This window comes from Lepidothrix coronata, unplaced genomic scaffold (assembly GCF_001604755.1).
Source record: "Lepidothrix coronata isolate B3197 unplaced genomic scaffold, Lepidothrix_coronata-1.0 Scaffold304, whole genome shotgun sequence".
Taxonomy (NCBI): domain Eukaryota; kingdom Metazoa; phylum Chordata; class Aves; order Passeriformes; family Pipridae; genus Lepidothrix; species Lepidothrix coronata.
Window position 1 is genome coordinate 283776 of NW_016690484.1, and position 20318 is coordinate 304093.

Here is a 20318-nt window from a genome sequence, read left to right on the forward strand (position 1 = left end):
GTAATCTGGAAAACTGGACTCTGGTAAGTAGACAGCCATAGCACCCCTGCCACCACAGTTTTAACGTGGGGGATTGGCCAATAATGTTAAAAGTGTCCAATTAACAAGCTGGAATTTGCACTGTTATTCACTGAAGCACTCGCCCAGCAGTAGGCAAACCAACAAAATTTCAACCACGCTGGAGTTTTACTGCCCAATTTATGGTACCTATATTTGTGGAAAATGGAGATGATGCCTCTGAACTGTGATTTGGACTCTGCCAGGCAATTAAACAGTGAGAGACTGTAACTACCAAGGCCATCATCAGATAACCCTCATTTTCTGTCTAGAAAAATAATTGCCCTTTTTGAACAGGATGAAATGCTGGAACACTTGTGGAATGAAAATTGAAATTTTAGGAAGGAAGTGCTCTCACTGAAGCAGTGGTTGGATGGTACTTTGATTTGGGCAGACTCAAAGCTACCTTAGGTTTGGGATGGTAGGGCTGCCCTCGTGAACTCCGTAGCTGTGAATGACCCGTGCAAGGATATGGGTGGGTCTGATTAGCCATGTATTTTGCATGGGCCAAGGAAAGAGCTCTTTACATTTCCCTGTTCTGAGTAATTCATACTGTAAGGACTTGGCCACATTGATTTTAATAAGCTAGATCCCGGAAATGCCACAGATCTTGACAGGATCCTCTAAGTTTTTGGAAGAGCCTCCTAAGAAATGTGTAACTCTTGTCAGATGAGTCCTCACATGGTCTGTAGTGTGCTACAAAAGGTGACTGTGTGCTCACAGTACTGCTCAGTGCAGAGTGTTAAGGCAGTTCATGTTTGAGCCTGAAGCGATGTTGGACTAAGGAAAGAAATAAGCAAATATGTGAATAAACAGGTAGTTGGCCCTTGGTGGTGTGGTGTTAAAAGTCTGCTGGTAAGTGCTGCATTTGAGTGGGATCAGCACACTCAAATCCTGGTGGCAGCTTGTCAGAGGCTTGGGAGAAAATGTAACAAGGTGGGTAAGGGAGGGAGAAGAGCTTAGTGGTAAAATTGCCAAGGTCAGTATGGGTTGAGAAGAAAAGTGCAGAAAAGGATAAGTCTAACAAAGGAAAAAAGGCTCAACTGAATTACATTGTAGAGCCACAATCAGTGGAAGAAGAATGTTGCAAAAAAGGATAGGAAAAGATAACATAGGTGAGGAAAGCAAAACCAGTTGCTGGGCAGTGAAAGGTGGCTGGAAGGACAGAAGCAGTGACAGCCACAGAGGAGGCTGAGATGTTTCAGAGGCATGAGTTGTGAGATGGATGGGAGTTTGAAAGAAGAAACTGGAAAGACATGTTTGGTAACAGGGAGAAATCAAGATTGTGGGGTGCTATAAAGCTGCCTAAAAAAGGAGGGATTAATAAAAGAATTGGAAGGTAGCAGAGTCAGAGTTGCTGGTGTGTTTAGCTGTATTCTCTACGAAAAGGGTCAGTGCAGAGGATGAGAGAGACAAGCAGTAAAATAACCCCATGGAAGGGAATTCGGGACTGATCCCTTAAAGGGGGAATGGATATAATTTAGCAGGAGAAGACAAATTTAACTGGAGAGGAACAGCTTTGACACAGTATTGCCCTGGTTTTGGCTGGGAAGAGAGTTAATTTTCTTTCAAGTCACTGGTACAGGGCTGTGTTTGGATTTAGTGGGATAATAATATTGAGGAGGTGGGGTGGAGAGAAGCACTCCCAAGCATCCTTGAAGGGTGTTAGTCAAAGGGTGAAGGAAATATTCTTTAGCTTTTTTAATGGATTTTCGCTAGGCTGTCAAAAGTGGTGACAGTGGTGGCTTTTGTGGCCTGGCCTTATAGGCTCCTCTTCCTTGGATAACAGCATCTGGTAAAATTCATCACCAAGAAACCTGGTGGGAAGTGCCTGAAAAAAACAACACTAAAAAGTGCTGTTCCATCAAACATGTAACTTTTTGAAGGAAGCATATTGTTTTGATACCAGGAGGAAGTAACTGGGACATGATGAAATACTTTGCTGAGGTGTCATTTAAAAAAGTGACTCCTGTTTTTAAATAAATTGCATCTGGAGTTTTTTAAAAATCAAAATCAGACACAAACATTTTTCTTTTAATCTCTCTGTTCTGAAGGATTTAGAGTGTTTTCTGAAATGAAAGAGGGTGGTGAATTTCCCAGTGCTGTGACCTGTCTTGGAATGGAAATATTTGGTGTTCTGGGAAGGAGAAGGTGTGACTTCTCCCACTGAAGTAAGCATGGCTTCCCCGTGCCCTGGGCTCAGGAGTGGCAATCCCATGGGAGCTGCTGCCCAGGAGACTCCCTTCTCTTTGGTTCAGTTGGTGTGTCCTCCATGTGTCGCTGGGCATGGGAGGGACAGTCGTGGACACAGGTTGGAAAACACACGGATGTGTGGAAAGCCCCTCCTTGACCCTTTCAGGGACAAGTGTCCTGGTGTAAATACTTTGTTGTTGTCCTTTCTTTCATGATGCAAATTCATTCACAATCTTAACACTTTTTCCTAAGAACTGGATAATCTTTATTTACTTGTAATTAAAGAGGGATAACTTGTAGTGGACATCTGTTGGTCAGCAGCGAAGCTGGAATGCTGCTTGGGGGCTGCAGTTGATGCACTCAGAGGAGGTTCTGGAGCACGGGCACTTTTGGTAGGTGTTGGTACAAACAGCAAACCCTTGGGCTGCTGCTGTGGCTGACTGAAGGCTCCAGCAAAGCAAAGTGAGCGTGCAGGCAGCATGGAAACACCGCCTGCAAAGGGTGCTCAGAGCAACCCTGGAGTGCTGAGTAACGTGTTTATCCTGGAGTGGGAACAGCAATGAGTGGGGTTTCTGTCTGGTTATTAGTATGAGCAACCTTTAAGCTGGGCATTTTTATTTGGAGTTTTGTGTGCAGCTGGAAAATCTGTTGGAATATCTTTTCCTTTTGGTGAAGTCTGTTCTCCAAGTCAAATCCTGATTGCTGAGTTCTTGAAATGTTTCCTCAAAAAGGGGTCCTGCTTTGGATAAAGGGTTATATTTTGGGGGAAAAGGGAAACTGCTGCCTGTATCTGCCTTGTTCAATGGGACTGACACCTGGGCACGCTGAGTTTCTGTGCCTTCAACACCAGGGTATTGCTTGCTGGGACTTTATTGTCATCTCTCGTTCTGGGCTCCTTCCTCCCCACAAAAATATCAAGGTTCCTTTTTCTGTTTCAGGACAGGTCTTTGATTTTGAAGTTTTGTCAATGCCAGGCTTTCACATTGCAACTTTCGGCATTTAGTGCTGAAATTACACTATGTTTTTTACCATTTTCAGAACTATCTCAAGATGTGATTTTTACAAGGACTGTGTTACAGGGAAGCTAAGGATCCAAGTGGCATTAGGAGTTTAGTTTTAGATAGGTTATAATTCCAGATATTATCTTTTAAAGATTACGTGTACAGGAGAACAGTGCACATAGTTTACAATTTTGAGAGCCAGATAAAGCATTATCTTCTGTCTCCCTTTTTTATTTTAGATTTTAAAAATTACTGGAAAAATAATTTGAAAAAATGCATTATTTCAAATAAATTGATATGCTTAGGTTCATGGGGACTACTTTACTGCACTTTATTTTTTTGTAACAAAAGTGATGTGAGTTATTGTGATAATGAGGGGCTTAATGAAAGCGATTGATTAAATTATTTGTTCAGGCAGTTTCCACCATCGAAGCCTCTGTCGTTATTCTGCACACAGAAGGGAAAAAAAAAGGTAGCAAGACATCAGGCAAAAATCCAGAAAAACAAGCAAGGAATATTCTAACAGATTCACAAACAACAGGATACATGTAAATACTGTACTAAAACTTTTCTGTATGTCCCTTTGATTATGCTCACAGTAAATTGACAACCCTGTATTATTCTGAGGACAAGAGTGTTCTGACTCTTTTTTTTTTTTTTGTAGCCTGCCTCTAGAGCTGTGCACTGAAACCCAACACCTTTTACTTATTTCCCTAGATACTCTAATCCCTCCCTGCTTTACCAGTATCTTTGAGCTGTTCTCCCCTCTGTATCCACAGCAACGTGAATCCCTGCTGGAATTATTTGCTTCTAAAATGCAGGTGCACTTGTTTAATGTTGCACTGGTTCAGTCTCTTAACTTGAAGACTTTTTCACCAAATGGGAACCTCTGCTTTGCCCTGTTTCCTGTCAGACATTGTTATATTTATTAGCAGTGTGTAAGTCATTCCCTCCCCTGACACCCACTACCTGTTTCCAGAGCCCTGGTTGTTTTTCAGTTATTTAGAGCTTTTAGGCAGCAGTAAGGAATCAAAAGCTGCAGTAAATAAGCCATCCTTCTGTTAGCCGAGAACTAACAAAGCTCTGTGGAGGAAAGGGGAGGATGGTGTAGTGAGCTGGTCCCAGTCCCCCAACCTGTCGCCCTGTGGTGACCGTGCCGGTGCCCAGCAGGAGCCGTGGCTGAGCACTCAGCTCCCCTCTAGTGTTCAGGCCTGTATTTCAGTGCCTGTGGATATGAGAGTCTGTTGTAAATCCTGGGGTTGGGCATTGCAGCTACTGTTACTTATTGAAAGATTCTGATAATTTTCCCGAGTACCAGCCTGTGCCTAAAGACTGAACAAACGTGGCACTCAGCAGCAGAAGCAGTTCACTGTGTTTGAAGCCAGGACTGCTGTTTGCACCGAGCTGTGCCCGTAGCTGTGCAGCACTGGGAGCACGGCAGGGCGGGCACCAGCCCCAGGGGCTCTGCAAACTGCCCCCAGCACCAGCACGGCTCAGGGTAGCTCATCCAGGGGGCTTTGTGCCTGGGTTGTTCTCGGTGTAAAGTGGGAATCAAAGATATGACTCATTTCATCCCAGTATGCTAAGGAGATGCTAATCAACATTTTGATGCCTTCGAGATGAATGAATGGGAAACATGAATTAATGTTTGGGGCATATGGGGATGCCATGGGAGCGCTGAGGTAGAAGTAAATCATTAGTTAGTAAATCGTACTGAGTGAAAGCTCTGAATTGAAGCCTCCTGCTCAATGGGGAAGCAGGGAACAAATACCATATGACTGGGGAAATCCTGGAGGAGTGTGTGCGGACTCAATAGAGGTAGAGCATCTGCAGAGGAAAATGGTATGTGACCAGATCAATAAAGTGCATCATAGTGCAGTCATGCAAAAGAGGCACATTTATGTTGCCTTGGACCTTTGTTCTGTCATGTTTCTGATGCTTGCTTGCAATGTTTTCATCCTAAATATTGTTAATGTAATTGAAACCTAATGTTATTGTAGCACCTGGGTTTGGAGACCTGTTGGCAAGAGGCCATGCAGTGTGTACGGAGATGACTTGGGCTCCACGCTGAAAGGAAACCTCCTTGCTGCGAGGGCAGGAGGATGTCTGGGGTGTTTGTGTAATTAATCCCAGGTACACTAATTGCCCAGGAGCCCTGCTGTGTAGGTGTGTGGGGTTCCTGTCGAGGCTCTGTGTGTGCCCCGCCGCAGCAGTCCCTGTGTGCAGATGGCATCACTCCACATTCAGCTTCGGGGATCAGCCTCGCTCTCATTTACATGAAGACCATTTTGTATCACTCAGCCAGCATAATGTGGCCATAAATGAAGAGCAAATTCTATTTACACCCACCTCTGCAGAGTGACCTTAATTTAAATGAGAATCAGGCCCATAATCTGTATAAATATATGCACTTTGTTACATTAAGGTTATTTATTACTTTGTGCTCGGCCTGAGTATGCATGGAGATTTACCACAGATAATCCATAATCCAGAATTAAACTATTAATATGCATTTTGAGAGGGGCAGCCATAACCTTGAAATTCCTTGGTTTAAGTATGACCTTTAACTTTGTTTGAATATATTTTTTAAATATATGAATAACAAATTAACATTGGTTGATAAAAAACATTCTGATTCCTTTGTACCATTTGCATCAGTCCATCCTTAACTTACAGAAAGCCTTGAAGATTAGAAGGCTTAATCACTCGTAATATTTATTTGTTTTTAAATGTCAGATCACATTTAGTTCAACATACTGTTAGTCTTGTCCCCCCCCGCCCCGTGTTACTGAAACTGCAGTGGAAATTGTTCTTCTTGTATCCAGAGACACCTGTATCTGAGCAAAATGACCAAACACTTTGTGCTTGTGCAAAGGAATTGCTTTCTGTATCCTCCTGAACAAGGAGTTCTGTACTGTTCCTTTGACGTGCCATCTGAATTTCTGGTCCACATGGGGCTGTTTGTTTTTCTTTCCACAGGCCTCGTCTGAAGTTCAACAACCTGACCTTGATTTCAGTTCATGGCCTTCCAGGAAAAGATCCACCAGGCTCCAAGCGTAGAAGATTTTTAATTAACAGGTTTGACTTCACATCTAAACACTTTTGTAGCTCCAGCAGAAAACATAACACCTTGTAATTCTTGTGAACCTGTCCTAAATTTTAGCTAGATCCATAGACAGCCCCAAAATGCTCCAGTCTGTCCATCCAGCAGGCACTCACCTGGAGAAACTGGGTGGAACTATGAGGAGGGAAATAGTGCCAAAGCAGTAACTTCTGGACAGCAATCCACTGGTCTCTACCTTCCAAGGCTTTTTAGGTTGTTCAGATCCCAGGTTAAATAACAGAAGACATCTGCTTGCTTTTTAAATCTTACTTGGGTTTTAACTTTCATGGATTTTGTTCCAAATAATGCTGAAGCAAAGAATGTACAGGAATTAATATTAGTAAAATGATCGGTGACTGACTCAGAGCAGGATGTGGTGAGGTGCAGAGCCCACTGATGGTAGAGGGAGAAATTTTAGGATTGTTGCTGTGGATCGGTTTGGCAGAACTGTGTTGCATTAGTTCTGCTCATGGGCTGTGTGTGCCAGTCCCTGGGCTGTGACAGTCTGTCCCCAGTCCCAGCCACAGCGTGGTCCCAGAGCTGGGGCTGCTGTACAGCAGCTGAAGGGAAGATGGTGAGAGCCCTGACTGTGTCTGGGGACTGTCAAACACTGTAAGATATCTTCCATTTCATAGGATAAAATGTTACCTTATTAAAATTTGCAGAACATAATTCTCACTTAAATACACTGATTTTGTTTTGATGGCTTTATTTTTTATTTTGGAATAGTGACTAGAAGTCTTCCCTGTAGACAGGAACATGACTGTTCTGGGCTTTGAGAAGCATGGAATTAAAATGGATCATTTATTCTGAATAGTTGGGGAATGAACTTAGTGTAAGTTATTTAGATTTGTTATGTGACTCTTTGGAGCCTGCACATTGTATTTTACCAAATCTTGTCATCAGTGAGCAGCAGTGCACTACAGGGCTGGCTCTTTAAATGACAAAACAACTCCATGTCTGCTTGCTGAACCTTACAAATGAAATCTCCACAAAGATGTGAAAATGATGTGATGGGAACCTGTGTAAAACCACCTGATCTCATTTGGTATTTTGCCCTGCCAAGAAGTTTTTTATAAGTAGTTACCTGAATTAATTTTTTTACTGTAGAGAGAGGTGTGTTCAAGTACAAATCTAGCAAATGAAGGGGTTATATGCTCACATAAATGCATGTACTCTTTTTCCTAAGTGCACTGTAAAAAACAGTTGTACTAACAAAGCAGCCTGCCTGATGGAAAGTTATGGTTCAGAGCTGCCTCACTAGATTTAGCTGTTAAAATCTGAAAGCAGATTAAGAGTGAAAATTAAACTCTGCAGGGTATGATTTCTGAAAGCATCCCTGTGATTTTGGAGTGTCAGTCTCCTGGGAGCTGTGCACCTCAATTATGAAGGTGCTTTTGAAAACCCTCCCCTGTCCTTGATGTCCACCTTATTTATAGATTTCTTCATGATTACAGTTTAGAATTGTCAGTGGTTCTCATTTATTTGCCTCTGGTATCTGTGAGTGCAGAGGATGCAGAGCACCTCAGAAAGCCTGGAAATCCAGGTCATGAAAGCAACTGTGTTTGTTCCTGTGGCATCCTGAATGCCAGCTTTGGGAAGTGGGTGACAAGCTGCTCTGTGTTAGGATGTGCACCCTGGCACTGATGGCAAGGTCACAGCTCGGAGTGCTGCTCTCTGCCCACGCTCTCTGCTGTGGCCACCAGTGCCACAGAAGGGCATCAAATGCTCGAGCACGGGCCCAGCCCCTCAGATTAATCACATTTGGGCTTGTGGGAGAAAGTGGTGCTTGTAGTGTGTGCTCTATGCACACCCTGACCATCGCAGAGGAATTCAGTTGCATCTCAGAGGCTTTTGGAAGTTTGGGGTAGAGGAACAGTTTAGTATGTTCTCAGAATTTGTTATTCTTGTATTGTGGAGAAGTTCATTTGTAAAAGGGTCACCAACAGGAGTTTTGAGACCTCTGCCTTTTCCTTTTGGCTCTCACAACAATTTTCATAGCTTTCTATTAATTTTTAAACTTTTTGGACTAATACTTTGGAACACAGATGCTAAAATGCTAGTGGTGCCTTCCCTGCATTTGTCTCACCACAGCCATGACCGGTGAAGCTGAATAGCAAAGGCAGCAAAAAAACTGAATGAGAGAGACTTGTCTTGGAGAAAGAATTGGACCGTTAAAGTATTTTCTTTGCAGGTGCAAAAGCCTCCTCTCATCAGCCTGCAAAGGAAAAGCAGAGTAAAGCATATATTTCTGACTTTGTTCTTAAATTATGTGGTTGTATGGCCCAGTGCTGGGAGGGATTGTTTGGTTTCAGCAGAAAGTTGACAATTTGTAACTGAGTATTTGATAATGACTGGTCTTTTGCCATAGACTGTGGCAAACTCACAGTGAGGGAGCAGGCGGAACCACTGAGGGCCGTGGCCGAGCTCACCAGATGTCTAATTAATGCCTGCTGTCAGCTGCTGAAATGTCACTTACAGATATTCTTTCTTCACAGCCACTGTTTTAATGATGAAGATTATGCACAGATGTCACTTTGTTCCTGGGTTAACGTTGTAGTTGGTAAAATGACTGGCATAAATCGTGCTGCCAAATACGTAGTTGTTTCCGAGGAGAAGAAAGTACCATACGACTACCTAGTGCTGTGCACGGGGCAGAACTACCAGGTGAGGTGGTGTGCAGAGTGCAAACCAGCCCAGCATTCCCAGTGCCTCCAGTGAACAGTGTTCTGGGATCAGCAGAGCAGGCCTTAGCAAGGGTAGCTCCGGGAGTTTGAGCCCTTCAGTGCAGCACGTTGGGCTGTGTCGGTGCCGCAGCCGAGCTCAGGGAGAGGAGGGGTTGGACACAACTCCCCACCAGCAGTGGCACTGCTCAGGACTGGGGATGAAGCAAAGCTGCTGGTGTTTTTGCCACTGTGACCATGAAACCTGCTGAGAGTAGGCCCAGTTGACATGTGGCCCCAGCCACAGGAGACTTAACTCCAGCTGGTCTAATGCCATTTGACCTAGTTTTGGCAGTGGAGAGAATTCCTTATCAAATTAATGGCTTGTCTCACGTGATGACCATGCCTAGGCATGTCTGTGATGCTGCTTGGTATTGTAGCACACAAGTTGAGTTTGCACTGAGACTGAAGCAGACCCTTAGCTGCATGTAAGATGTGGAATCAAGCTGAGCTCCAGCCCCACAGGCTCAGCTTCCGCTCGGACACCACGGGCAGGGCTGGTTCTGGCTCATGTGTCCCCACAGGGCCATCAGGCTGTGTAACCAAACAGGCAGCTTGGCACAGCCCTCTTGCTGCAGGGCTTTGCCTTGCTGAGTGGTTTGGGATAGGAGTTGTGAGCAAGGTGTTTTGCCCTTAAAATCAGGAGATGAATCTGAGCATGTGTCTGCAGGTTGTACAGTGCTGTGCCATGTCCCACACATGAACATGAGGGTGTTCAGCCCACAGCAGGGTCTGTCTGCATGTGTACAGCAGGCTGGGGGGTTTGTGATCACCTCTCAGGGCAGAACCACACTTAAACAGCAGCCTGTGGTCACTGTTCAGTGGGGATGAAACAAAAGCTGAAGTGTGGGCTGAAAAAGTGCTTCTAGGAAAAGATGTTTGGAGGTAACTCTAACTTGCAAAATAATTTATGGGCAGTAACTGCAGGGGAGGAGAAAGAAAGATAAAGAAAGCAAGTGAAAAGTCAGGGTTTACCTGCCTTTGAGAAGAAATCCCACCATCTATTCTCACTTCGAAGCTCTACAGAAGGACAGGAAGGAATTAGTTTTATCATCTGGCTTCTGTTTTATTACACAGAGCTCCAGTCCGTCCTTTTTATAAGTTGTCCCTTATTTGGTTAGCAGTCAAATCAATGCCTACTAAAACATTTGTTATGATTTAGAGGATTCTCTTGTTGAGTAAGGTCTTTTGATGCCATGCCTGGTTTTATGTGACCCAACCTTATTTCAGTTGATGTGGTTGGCTGTGAGAACACTGCTCAGGATGTGGATCGCTGGTGCTGCACAAGTCCTGTACGAGACTCCCTTTTTGCTTTGTGTAATTCAGGTGGAGTTTGTTACTGTAAAGCAGCATTATACAGTGAACGTGGTACTGAATCCTGGCATTTGAACCATAAAGCAGGTTTTTGCCCCTTTCTCTGGGAAAAAATCTCTTATTTTAGAAAGTTGATTTTGCTGAGAAAAAGTGGAGGCAGTCTGAGCTAACAAAGAATCTCCTTTTCAAGTTGTCTGTTAGTCAGAGAACTGCAGAGATCCCTCAGCTGTGTGTTGGGGTATTTCTGCTGTTTGCTGTGCAGTCTGTGGTGTTTGCCATGTGCTTCCACTTGTACTGGCACTGCTGTTTGGAATGGTCACCCACAAGCCATAGAAAACAGGGAATACATGCACAGTGTGTGAACTCAGACCAGCAGGAATCCATGTTCTGTGGCCACGGGTGTGTTTGCTGCTGCTGAGTGTGAGGGAGGGTTGGGGTGTGCATGGACAGCAGCCTGAGGCATTCAAAGTGAGTGTGTCATTGTCTTTTAATGTCTCCAAGGTATGTGCCAGATAACCACTTACTCACCAATTCATCCCTCCCAGGCCCTGGCTCCCACTGGAGCAGATATCAAACTCCCAACTGACAGCCAAGTCATGAGTGAGTGGCCACAGAGATACACGGGGAAAATCCCTTCCAATCACTTCACTCTCAACGATGACCAGGATTGCTTGCGGGCAGCACACTGGCTGCAGGAAAACCTGGTCAGCTCCAGAGGTAAGGGGGCTTTAACGTGTGCACACTTACAGAAATGTTTCCTAGGCTTAGTGGTTCCTTAATTCCATGGTATAATTGGTGCCTGATTAACTCTAACAAAGTCTTTCATCTGCTGTGCTTTGTTTTCCAGATTAATTTACAATTTGTTGTCATTTTTGATACCCAGCATATTTAGCTAGGAAAGAAAGGCTTGAGATAGATTAATTATATGCAGTTATTATTATTATATAAAACAAAATGAGTCCTAAATGCAAATCTGGCTGGAGTCATTAATTAGCCAATTAAATAATAATTTAATTAGTGGATGTGTTTTTCTGTTATATAGAAAAATACCTAGATTTGTGATGTAACACAAAGAAAACAGGTCTAAATTAGGAAGTCTCTGTCAGCACTGTATTTAGTCGCACTAGTTACAGATTTTCACAGAGAACTGCAATCTCCTGGTATTCTCTTTGTAACCCTTAAAATCAGACATTTGTTTAGATGTCCCCCATCCCTGTACTTCCTCAGCCTTGGTGCATGTACTCTGCTCATGTATCCGTTAGTTCATCCACTGTTGTTTGCTGTTGAAAATACCTGGGATCATCCAGGCTTCCCAGTCAGTTTGAACTACAGAAACAGAGGCAGGCAGGCAGTGAGTTGATGTTGTGTCAGCTCCTGCCAGCTCTGAGTTAGGACAGTTCAGAGCAGGAAAGCTGTCTGTGGGGAGTTCCTGTCCCAAGGACTGTCCTGAAGATGTGTTTTCTCTCTCCTGAGTGTAATGAGATAGTTTCTCTCTCTCCTGAGTGTAATGAGAACTGGCAGTGGTGTGGTGTGGTGCCAGGCTCACACCCCTGTGGCATTCCTTTAGGGAAGTGCTGTGGCCAGCCCTGGAGCAGGGTGAGCCCTGGCCCCGTGGCTGCTCCTGCGGCTTTGCTGTGAAACCCGACTGATGCGTGGAACCTGTGACAGCTGGAATGGGGACTAACTGAAAGCCATCTCCCGTTAGCTCTGCACTTGCCACGAAAATAAAAAGTGGGATGGAAGTAAAGGAAGGAACAAAACTGCTTTAATGGCCCAAAATGGAGCAATTATTTTTTCTCTATACCCAAGCAGAGTTTACTGCCTTATTAAAAGCGTGTTTGCAGGAATACTCTCGCATTAAAATTCCAGTGCATGAACCACCTACCGAAGCCACTGATGCTTTAGCTCATACTGGGTTTCTCCTTTAGCTTTTGCAAACTGCAAAGGTTCAGGTCATGCTGGGGTCACCGAAATCTTGTGCTTCCACTTGTGGAAAATGAATGAGTCTTCTCTGCCTGCAGCAGGATGCTGACACTCGGGTAATAAATGATAAAACTACTGTAATGATCTTTATTTATGGCTGCTTTTTCCGTGAAAGATTATTATGTTTACTCAGATGCATTTTCATGTGGTTAAATAATAAAAGCATCCTGAGCAACTGCTCTCTGTCCAGTGGACATAATTTCAGTCCATAATGAATATCTGTAGTTCTTAGACTACTAGCACTGTCATCTAAAAAGCCACTAATATTGTAATAAGCAGAAGCAGTAAATTGTTGATTTACAAGAGGTCAGTAAAAGAGCACTGCTTTCCCTGATCTAATGCAGTTGTATTTAATATTACCATATAAAACAGAATTTTAATTTTCCATGACAAATGTGGGGCTTGAATCTGATCTTGTATTTCCCTAAATGCAGAAACTGAGCTTCCTTCTGAGGGAACTGGTGCTGCCAAATGGCAAAGGTGTCTCAGCCCAGCCTTGCCCCAGAGTCAGAATGGAGCTTTGCTGGGCCATGCCTCTGGGAAGCCCTCCTCATCCTCCTTTTCCAGCCACCGTAGCCTCTTCAGCTCCTGGTGTTTCATTCCTCACAAATCTAAAGTGTGTAAACATAGCATGAGGCTGTCAGCACCTGCACACCACCTTCTTGCCTGCATTTTCAACGTGTTGAGTTACTGAAAATGAGTGTAGCAAATCTGGTCTTTCACCCCAAGTTCTGCTTCGTTGCTTCTTGCATTGTACCTTGCTGCACAGGGAAAAAATGATCAGCTTTATGTCTGTCTTCTCTTTTGGACCTTTCCTGAGGCCAGGACTGCCTGCAGACGGGTGTCCTGGCAGGCACGAGCCACAGAATGGGTTCTGGCTTGGAAAGTCAGCTCAGTGATGAACATATTGGACAGAATTCCCTTGTTCTGTATGATATTTATGGAAGTAGTAAGACCTTTCTTCTTATGATTTCAAAGTGATACATTTGCAGGTAAAATTGTTCTGTTCCCCTGGTCATTGCTGTGAACAGTAAAAACATGTTTTCCATAATTTCTGAGCAGTGTACTCATGGGGTGGTTCTGTTCTCTGGCAGCTATGAAGAGAGATGTTTATTTGGCAGCTACAAATAGCTAAACTGATAGGGACAAATAAAATAACCTTGTAATCAAAGGGGAATGGTAGAACATCTGTTAACATTTTTATCATTAATATTCTTGGGAGCTTGGGCTGTGTGCATGTTCAGTTTAGTATTGCCCTGTGTCTCATGCAGTAAAACGTGGTCCCAGTGAAATCAGCTTAGCCTGTAAATAATACAATTTATGTATAGGGGGTGCTGTCACTCGTGGCAAGACATAAATGCCAGTGCTGAGATAAATGTGCAAGTTAGTTGCAGCACTGCCCAGGTACGGGACATTAAAGCACGAGGACTGTGCTTTTGATGCATCCTCATGCTGGCAGGTCAGATCCTTGTCCTGAGACAGCCAGCATGCAGGAGCTGATGTGGACATTGGCAGGCAGGTAGAGCTGTTCCTGCCCCGAGGCCGGAGCTTGGAGCTGGGGCAGGCCTGGCTCAGCCCTCCTGTGCTTGGAATGGGCAGGAGAGGAGTGTGTTTCAGTCCCTGCTCAGAGGAATGTTTGTGTATTTTATATTAGACCATCCTGAGATAAAACACGCAGCTGCTCCGATGCATCCCAGCTCTGCCTCCCTTATCACCAGGAGGGCTTTAGCTGTTAGGCTGGAGAGTCCTGCTGTGCTCACACAGAACAGGACTCTCCCATCCCCATGTATTCGTGCTCAGCTCTGACTGTGCCCTTTGAAGTGGCACCAGTTCAGGACAGGAACATGCGAGGCCCTGCCCTGTGGCTCTGCAGTGGCAGGTGGGAGGTGTGTCTTGGGTTGGGTGCCCAGGGTGGGAAGATGGAGCTGGTTTCAGGAGCGGTTCCTGCAGAAGGAGCAGCAGGACCCACACACTGCTGTCCCAGCAGCTGATCATGTCTGTGTCCAGCTTGCTGACTTCCAGCATGAGGAGGGATGGAGCCTGGCTGGCTCAGAGCTTGTGTGATGTGAGGGAGGGAGGCACCTCGAGACAGTGGTGCAGAGCTCTGCCTGCCGTGGTGGTGGGACAGGGTACATCTGCAGGGCTGGCCCCATTCTCTGGAGATCAGGCTTTGGCAGAAAGAAGCCTAGCACTGATGACCATGTGGCACAAAAGCTTGTTTTCTATAACTTGACCTTTCCACAGTTTGTGGGGTTTTTCTGCATCATGTATTTAATTTGCTCCTGTCTACTCCCTCCTCCATCAGTCCTTTGAACGAGCAAAATTGAGGAGAGAGAACAAAAAAATGGTGATTTTTTTTTCCCCCCCTAGAGGCTTTTCAATCAAAATAATTTCAAATTATGGGGTCACGATGAATGTCATACTTCTGTGTTAAGTACTTGCCTACTTTGTGGGATGTTTTGTGCAGATTCTTTACTAAATTATCTTAGCTGCTGTTGCTAGGTAACATTGTTTGCTTCATAGCATCAGAGAAATAAGAGGGTCAAAGAGAGCAATTTCACGTTATTATCATCTGAGTTATCCTAATAAGGTTTTCATTGTATGTCTTAGAAATTTCCCCCCCTTTTTTTTCCTCTTAGGGAACGTCATTGTCTATGGGAATACAATTGACATTTACACCACAGTAGAAACCCTCTTATCTCTTGGAATTGATGGTTCTCGCATCCACCTCGTGCAGCCCCCGCTCAGCTCGGATGTTCCCTGTCTCCACAACGCCGAGGTGGAGGGCGCTGTCCGGGAGGCCCTGGCACAGGCTGGCGTGGCCCTGCACGGGGACGGTGTCCTGGCACAGTGGGGCGAGGGCAGCGACCCGGAGCTGATCACCTGGGCTGCCTTCACCACTGCCACAACCCCGCTGAAGCTGCAGTGCTCAGTAAGTGTGTGCTTTCAGTGCATCCCCTTCAGACAAAGGCCATCACAGCTAGGTAGTCCCTCACTGACTTATCTGTTTCTCATTGTCTCTAGGAGACTGAATGTTCACTTGTTAGTCTCAAGGATTGGCTTTCTAAAAATCCAAATAAACCCATTGTTAATGCCCTGACTGATTTGGATTAAAATGTATTTAAGTCACCTGATACACAAGTAGTAGTTTGCTGCTGAGTGACAAATACTCTTAATTCATTTTCTAAGTAATTCCAGGAAACCTTTCCTTATTTAAATGTGTGCAGTTACTCCTGTCTATAGTTATGTGCACTTGATTAAGTCACAGTAGAAGCCAAAAACATTAGGATAGAGAGGCCTACTATGTAACTTAATGAAAATATATTTTTAGCAGATTTCTCTCCCTTTACATCGATGACTGCAGTTCTGTTCAACTCCAGTACTAATACCTTAGGTGTAGGCACACTCACAGGTGTGGCTCTGCTCTGAGGCTGGGAACAAGTTTTAGCTGTTCCTAAAGGTCAGGATTGTTCTGTTTTCCTTTACTGGGCTAATCCACAGGAGCGAGCACTTGTGATAGTCACTTCAGAACCTCCCTCCATGGGGTGCTGCCGTTCTGCCCCGCACACCCCGCTGTGTGCCCACTGCTTTGTGCAGGAGCGGCTGTCACTGTGGGAAGGACAAACCATGTGCCTCTCCTACAGAGGTCCCCAGGTGTTGGGGTCCCTGCTGGCTCCCCTGTACTGCAACCCTTCTCTTTTTAGCATAGGGATAGTTGAACCCTTCCTCATGGGGGTGAAGACCTCGCACAGCACTTCTACCCATAGCGCTCTCCTGACTTTGGTCTCTGTGTCAGTAGTGACATTTCTCCCACTCTTCTCATATGCAGCTCTTCAAGATCTCTCTTCTTTCCCTGAAACTCCTCCATTTTTATCATTCTTCCACAGATATCTCGATGTGGTTCTCATTCTTGCAACTTGGTATTCACTCACCACTTCCCCACCAACCCCCCCTCTTTTCCCCACCACCTGGCCCATGTGGCTGTTCCCTTAAACCTCCCTTGCCTTGGGCTTTGCTTCTCTTGCCCATTTGTGTCCCTGCTCATTCTTCTTCCAGCCATGGTCCTTCCCTCTCAAGATCTCTCTTTTCCAGCCTCTAAGATGGGAGATGTTTAATTACTTGTGATGTCAGGGGCTTTATATTCTCCAAGACCAGTTCAGCTGCCTTGCAAGGCTCAAGCTGCCTGGGAGGCTGGGCTCAGGGGATGCCAGGCTCAGGAGAGCAGCCTCTGCCAGGAGGGCAGCTGTGCTCACCAGAGACCGGGCTGTGCAGGAATCGCAGCCCTGGGCCTTTTGGGATTTGAGCCAGTATCAACTGTTGATTGGCAGTTCTTGGGGGCTTAATTTGTTGAGTCCTGCAGGATAAAAACAACAGGAGAAAATCTCCTCTTTCCCTAAAGCAGCAGCCTCCCTCCCTCCTGCCTGGGCTGACAGATGGCTCCCAGCCTGGAGGTTGCAGCCCTCCCCTCCCCTCCGGTGACACCGTCCTGCCTGTCAGCCAGCAGGACATGGGGCTGTGTGGTCCCCTTGCCCTCACGGGCAGAGCTTCCCTGATTTTGCTCTCCTAGATGGTCAGAATTCCCTTAGCTGTGCATAGTTCATCACTTGGTTTATCTACAAACAAGCCCAGGGGCTCTGGCTCCTCTGCTGCTGCATCTCTGCTGTGCCAGTGTTGCTAAAATTTCCAACTCCCTTTGCTTCCCTCTCCTGTGCCTTCTCTTCCAGCTGGCTCATCCAGCCGGCTGTGAGCATGTGACACTTTACTTAGTCCCCAGGAAAGCTCTTTGGGGGTACAACTGGGTAACACCTTTACCAAGGTCACAGCTCTGTCCTCCCTGAGCTGGCACTAAGGGAAGGACAGATTATGGATGCTGCTTTGTCCTGACACAGTTATGTCTTGGGCTATTGAGGATGAAAGCAGCAAGGGAATGCATACTTCTACCCTTTCCTCAGTCTGTACAAGAATATTTCTTGATGGGGGACAGCAACCTGTGACTTGTCATCTAATGATTTTAAAAGCTGAGAGCACTAATGGGGAGAGCTCTGTGTGAGGGCTCTGGAGCTTCACAAACTCTGTTGTAGTGATGGTCAGTCTTCATCCGTGCCCTTTGCAGAGCACGGTCTTGTTCAAAACATCTCTCAGCCTTGTTGTTCTTGTTCCTTTTAACCCTCAGTGTCCAGTGTGCACCCTTGTTTTACACTTGCTTGGGGCCCATGTTTTGCCAGCCTGGCACGAGGCAGCTTTGAGGACACTGCTCGTAGTTGTAGCTTCTCCCACGTCTGCGCTCTGGCGGAGGTGAGGGTGGTGCCGGGTTTCAAAGCAGCTCCTCAGGCACGATCCCTGTCCGGGGCTGTGCTGCCTGTGCATCTGTTCCACTCCAGGGCTGCTCCAGCACCACCTGCTCTGCACTGCTGGTCACTGGAGCACTGGGGCTCCTCTCTGGGGGAAGTGGGGTCTGTCTGATCTGCTTCCTGGTGTCCCAGGAGAGCCACTGTGCAGGTGCCACAAGAAGACAAAAGGAGGGAATTATCACTAGCTTTTTTTCTTTGAGACTCAAAAGAGAGATTTAAGGTGATTTTCTTTAAATGTCCTTGAATATTCCTGTGGGGAAGATGAGCTTGTGACTTCAGTAGCTGCTGGTCCCAAGATAATTCCCTGCCTCAGGGCCAGGACTGTAAGGTTGCCTAAGACAGTCCAGGCCATCTTTTCAAAGAGTGGAAGTCCCACCTTTTTCAGTCTCACAAAACAAAGCATACCAAATAGGTATCTGCTGTGCTCACTACCAGCCTCAGCAGCTGACTGCCAAATGTACCAGATAGTTTCCCTGCAGACACAGCCTCCTCTGGGCTGGCCTGGGTGATCTGGGTGGATCTGATGGACAGCCAGCCTAGTGCCTGGCCTTAGAGAGTACAGCAGTCCCATGCTTTAGGGAGGTACAGCTCAGCCTGCCTCCTAAAGCAAGGATGATCCAGGTCTGGAGTAGTTAGAGAGGTGTTTCAGTCCTGACAAAATTTGGATATGCTTTCCAAAATCTATGACACTGTCAAATATAACAAACCTGGAAGTTTTCCTGTTCCTGTGAATGTTCAGTCCTCTTGCACTTCTCACAACCTCCTTGGCCTCTGCAGCTTCCACTGGCTGAAATTATGCTGCTGTAGTTGGAATGAGGATGACATTTCTAATTTCCGATCTTTCCATTTCATTGACTGTCCCTGTGCTGGCAGCCAGAGTAACTCAGTTTGTTGGTAAACAGGCTCAACAGTTGGGAAAACATTTGTAATACACAGTTATCCTGCTGAAGGCAAAGTACACTGTGCTTTTCTATTCCTTGGGGTTTCAGGTTGGCTTGAGCATTTGAAAGAAGCAAACCAGCTTCATAGAGGGTTCAGGTCTATGTCCTGTGCTTGTACTAACAGAAAATACACATGGCCACTCATAGTAGTTTCACATATGGTGAACATTGGAGCTTTTAAAATAAAACTCATCTAATAACCAGAAGCAGATGAGTCTAGTTTGGTAATTCTCCTTTCTACTATCTTTGTTTTAATTTTGGTAGCAGAAGGATCTATCTGTGTATATAAAATCATACTATATTTTCTATTCTTGTTCTTTAAAATAAATAACATTCAGAACAAAGTGTGGGTTTTGATTTATGAAATTAACCAGTAAATAATATATAATATAATCTACAATTATTTATATCTCTTTTTAGGCATTTTTTAGCTTTGCCTACAGGGCAGTAGATTATGAAACCTTTAAGGCAGTCAATGATGCTTGCCTTGTTTTTGATGGAAAGCTTGTGATTGATGCCAAATTCTGCACCAATGATGTCAGCATCAGGGCTGCAGGTCCTCTAACAAAGTTCTCCAGGAGATACTGTAAAGATGAATGGACACACAGCAACTTCAGCTCCAGAGAGATTGGCTTTGAGCTTGCTGCCTCCATGCTGAGTCTCTTTGATCCAACCCTTCAGCCCCGTTCTGAGCCACCAGAAGGCCCAGACAGACTCATCCCCATGTACAAAGGATGTAAAGTTAAAGGTATGTCCCACTGGATTTGTCCCACTTTCCTCCCCTGTTCTGTAATACAGGCAGGTCCATCTCACCTCAGGTGCCAAATCATGGCAGAACAGCCCTCAAAGCTCCTTATGTAGTGGGAAAAGGTGACAGCAGAAGGAGGGCAAACAAATACTTTATTTTCTTCATTGCTTATGACTTAATAAACCTCATTTTCATTTATGGCAGGAGGTGTTCTTCCTGGAGGTTATAACTACTTACACGTTTCCAAACCAGCAGTTCCCACCCGCTTGGACACAGAACTTGCCCAGTGTGACCACGTAAGTTAAATAATGGAACTTCTTTGTTTCATCCTCTGTTTGGGAGGAGGTTCCTGGTTAGGGTAGTGCAGTACCTGCCCAAGTACCCTGAATTGTAACCAAGTACCTCAAGTAAGTTCCCAGCACAAAGTGAACACGTGGCACATGGGAGGGTGCTGTGTTTGCCATCAGGTGGGGTTAGAAGTGGTCCAGTCAGCTGAGCCTGCGTGCTCTGCATACACCAGGTACAGCTGCTGAACCAGGGGGAGTGACAGACCTCTCTGAACCTCTCAGGGGTTTGTTTCCACGCTTCCTGACATTTGGCTTTCTTCAATGATGCCCAATTTCTATGCATAGGACAGTATTAGCTGGATTTGGTGCTTTCAGCCTTAGTGCTGAGCCTCTTTCCTCCCTGCAATATGGTGCTGGAAATGCACACAGATGATAAAACTTGGCAGTTTATCAGGGAAATTCAGCTAGTTTCTAGAATAGTAGGAATTATTCTGGAAGAGGTGCTCTGTGCTTCACTGCTAGGAAATAGTGAGTCCTGCAGCCATGAGGGTTCTCTTGGAACAGGGAAGGGGGAACCACTTCACACATTGGGCTACATGGGAGGCTGTCCCAGGATA

The 20318-nt window shown here is 45.4% G+C and overlaps 1 protein-coding gene across 5 annotated transcripts in view; it reads left to right on the forward strand.

Annotated features, from left to right (window-relative positions):
* The window catches only part of CFAP61 (cilia and flagella associated protein 61), a 96369-nt gene that overhangs the window by 50039 nt on the left and 26012 nt on the right, over window positions 1-20318 (forward strand). For all 5 annotated transcript variants that reach the window (XM_017837407.1, XM_017837406.1, XM_017837409.1 and 2 more), the window contains 6 exons: window positions 6231-6329; window positions 8853-9021; window positions 10937-11108; window positions 15014-15306; window positions 19087-19414; window positions 19619-19710. In XM_017837407.1, coding sequence (XP_017692896.1) covers window positions 6231-6329; window positions 8853-9021; window positions 10937-11108; window positions 15014-15306; window positions 19087-19414; window positions 19619-19710 — 1153 coding nt within the window. The remainder of the gene's footprint in view (window positions 1-6230; window positions 6330-8852; window positions 9022-10936; window positions 11109-15013; window positions 15307-19086; window positions 19415-19618; window positions 19711-20318) is intronic.